At 46.1% G+C, this 3253-nt stretch overlaps 1 protein-coding gene across 10 annotated transcripts in view; it reads right to left on the reverse strand.

Annotated features, from left to right (window-relative positions):
• ST3GAL3 (ST3 beta-galactoside alpha-2,3-sialyltransferase 3) overlaps window positions 1-3253 on the reverse strand; it is a 313721-nt gene that overhangs the window by 156607 nt on the left and 153861 nt on the right. For 7 of the 10 annotated variants that reach the window (XM_019501445.1, XM_019501446.1, XM_019501440.1 and 4 more), the window contains one exon: window positions 1885-1977. The exons of the other annotated variants lie outside the window; for them this stretch is intronic. In XM_019501445.1, coding sequence (XP_019356990.1) covers window positions 1885-1977 — 93 coding nt within the window. The remainder of the gene's footprint in view (window positions 1-1884; window positions 1978-3253) is intronic. 10 annotated transcript variants of the gene reach the window in all.

The following is a 3253-nucleotide window of genomic DNA, read 5'->3' on the forward strand; positions in this document are numbered from 1 at the left end:
CCACGCGCAGGATCAGAGGGCAGGAAAACAGACCTTACGACAACAGGCTGAGAGCCATGGGGCTCTTTAGCCTGGAAAAGCACAGGCTCAGGGGTGACCTGATGGCCACCTATAAGTTTATCAGGGGTGACCACCAGGATCTGGGGGAACGTTTGTTCACCAGAGTGCCCCAAGGGGTGTCGAGGTCAAATGGTCATAAACTACTGCGAGACCGTTTCAGGCTGGACATAAGGAAGAATTTCTTTACTGTCTGAGCCCCCAAGGTCTGGAACAGTCTGCCATCGGAGGTGGTTCAAGCACCTACACTGAACACCTTCAAGAGACATTTGGATGTCAATCTTGCTGGGATCCTATAACCCCAGCTGACTTCCTGCCCTTTGGGCAGGGGGCTGGACTTGATGATCTTCTGAGGCCCCTTCCAGCCCAAATGTCTATGAAATCTATGAAAGTAGCTGTTAAATAGTAGACAGGTTTATGGCTTTCCTCCAAGGCCAAGCTCCTCGCCTCTTGTGACTACACAAGGATCTTGGCTTCCATGTAAAAATTAAACATTTCCAGACATCCTGGTTACTAAAGAAAGTTTGAAAGTGTGGCCCAAGCGAGCCACCAGTGCTAAAGACAAAGGGACCCCATGGTCATCCAGTCCAGCGCTCTGTACACCTTGCCTGCAGACTGTTCCCCAAAGCTGGGAACAGGCAGGTCTTTTAGGAAGAAACCCAAGCTCATGTGGAAGTTTCCAAGGTGTGAGGAATCCACTCTTTGTTCTAGCAAGCTAACATCAACTTCCACCCATTAATCTTTTTGTCTTGAAGACTGAAAAATGTCCCCAGTGAGATGTCTGTTTCATGTGTTAAGTACCTATATGCAAAAAGGAAGATGTGTGAGGTGAGGTAATAACTTTCATTGGACCAATTTTATAGTAGGGAGAAAGTTGGACAATTTCAGGGCATTTCTCCCAACTATGAAGTTGGCTCAGTAAAAGAGATTACCTTGCCTTACAAATCTTCCTTCTCACATAATACTGGAATCATGACAGCTACAACACGACTTAGTACAAATAAAGAGCCATCAAGTCACCTCTTATCGATTTCTTTCATAAACTGAACTGAACTCCTTAATCCTTATAGCACAAGGCTTACTTTTCCAGTTGCTGGTCATATTTGTAGCCTTCCTTTGAATTGCTTCCAATATTTCCATCTCCTTTTTGAGATGCAGACACCATAAAAGCTCAAAACCCAAAAGGCAAATAAAAAGAATTCCCAAATTATTTTTTTAGGCGAATCTGTTAGGGCCTCTGGGCACTAAGCAATGACAATGCTGCCAGGGGCCTCTTCATAAGGAAAAAATCAATCCTGAGGAGATTAGTGTCATTTTTCACTGGAAAAGCTGACTGAGGTGTATTGCAAGACCAGTCAGCTCTCTGCAGCATCTCGTGGGTTCTCTAAACAGCATTTCCAAAACACGGCTGCAGAGCAGCCAAACATGCGAGAGCTGCTCTCCCCTTGTGTGCAAGTCCAGGAGAACACAAGCATCCTGCCTCAGGCACCTTTATTTGCCACCCTGTGAACAGCTGCAACTCAGCAGATCTGTACCTGCCTACACACCAGCACAGACTTTGGCCCTGAGTCTACACTTGCAGCTTTCCTAACCACTTGCAGCAATTAGCTGTCACATTTCCGTATCTTCTTCCTGTCCCACTGCAGTTAATGGTGGTTTTTTCACTATCCAGGATCTCACCCTCGCTATGCATTGTACCCGCTATAGCAAAACAAGGCAGCAACAATTTGCAGGACAAGCACTGTGCACCAGCCCCCAGGAGGAACTGGAAGACCATTCAGGAAGAGCAGGGCTGTAGCGCACAGATGCTTGTGACACATCACTCACTTTGGGAAGATGGCAGTCATGAGCGCTGACGCATACCCAGGCTTGCAAACCCCTTCGGAGTAATTTGTGTACTTTGATGCTAGTTCTGGAGGCCTGTGGAAAGAAAGAGAGGAGAGTCACGACTTTTCAGGGTATGAAATGCCAAGCGTGTCACCCTGACCCTTTTATCGTATATTTTCCTAACAGCTCTTCCCCAAAACGACTCTGAGCAAAACAAGCAGAGATGGAAGAATTTTTTACATATCTTTTTACACTGGAATGAGAACATCAAACCAGTGAGCGGGTAAGGATTTTCTGAGACACACTCACAATATTTCTACTGAGGGGGATTTTTAGCTAGGTGAAGTGCCTGAAGGGAATCAGAGCTATGCAGATGCTGTTTTATTCTTCTGCCTCTCAAACAGGAAAAAAGATAAACAGCAACAGAGAACCACTTGTTCAGGCTATTTTTCTACTGCAGACAGAAATAAGAGGTCTGGTAACTACTGCACCACCAAACAAGCTTCAAACTTTTTAAGTTGTAAAGCAGATTTCTACTAGTCTCCATCCACCACCCCGTGTTTAGACAAAAAGGGGATGTACGTCTCTAGCGCTCCGGACGGACGGACACTGCTGCCACTGTTCTGAGCAGTAGTCTGATAGTTCAGCCTGTCATCACAAGCTCAGGATACTGCTCTCTTCTTTCAGCAGGAACAAGGTTGAAGTGTTTAAATCTACCCTGGGAGGAGATCCGAGCCGGGTACACAGTGTTATCACAGACTTGCTGCGTGACAAACTACGTTCTAGTAATCTCTCTGTGCCTCAGTTCCCCACCTATAACCTGCAGATAATTTATAGTTACCTGCCTTATGGAAGGACTGCAAGGCTGAATTCATGAGTGTTTATAAGTCACTGACAGACATGTGGATACAAGGCACTACGCAAATTATTACTGCTCCTCCATATCAAAACCTGCCCTGTGATGTGGCTGCTACCAGTTCAAAACCTGGACCTACATCAATACAGGCACACTGCGCTGCTTTGACAGGAAAAAGCCAAAAATTAAAATTTATTCTGTAAGTTTCCAAGAGTAGACAAAGTGAACAAATACCATACTGTCTCTCTTGCCACCCCTCAACTGCGATGCACACTGCTTTTGGAAGGCAGATTGTAGGGGGTGGGGAAAGGATTTTTCCAGCATCAGGACTGTTCACTGGCTGCTACAGGCAAAAGCTACAGTGTTACACCTTTCACAGTCACTGCCAAACTGGCAGCAGCTTTTGGCCGCTCAGCCAAAAGCTACGGCTAATTCAGCAGTGGCTGTGTGAGGGTTGACACTGGACTCTACCCCCGCTATCTGCTGGCCAAGCGAGAAGTAGCAGCCATTATA

This window comes from Gavialis gangeticus, unplaced genomic scaffold (genome assembly GCF_001723915.1).
Source record: "Gavialis gangeticus isolate Ggan-Ray unplaced genomic scaffold, GavGan_comp1, whole genome shotgun sequence".
NCBI classification, from domain to species: domain Eukaryota; kingdom Metazoa; phylum Chordata; order Crocodylia; family Gavialidae; genus Gavialis; species Gavialis gangeticus.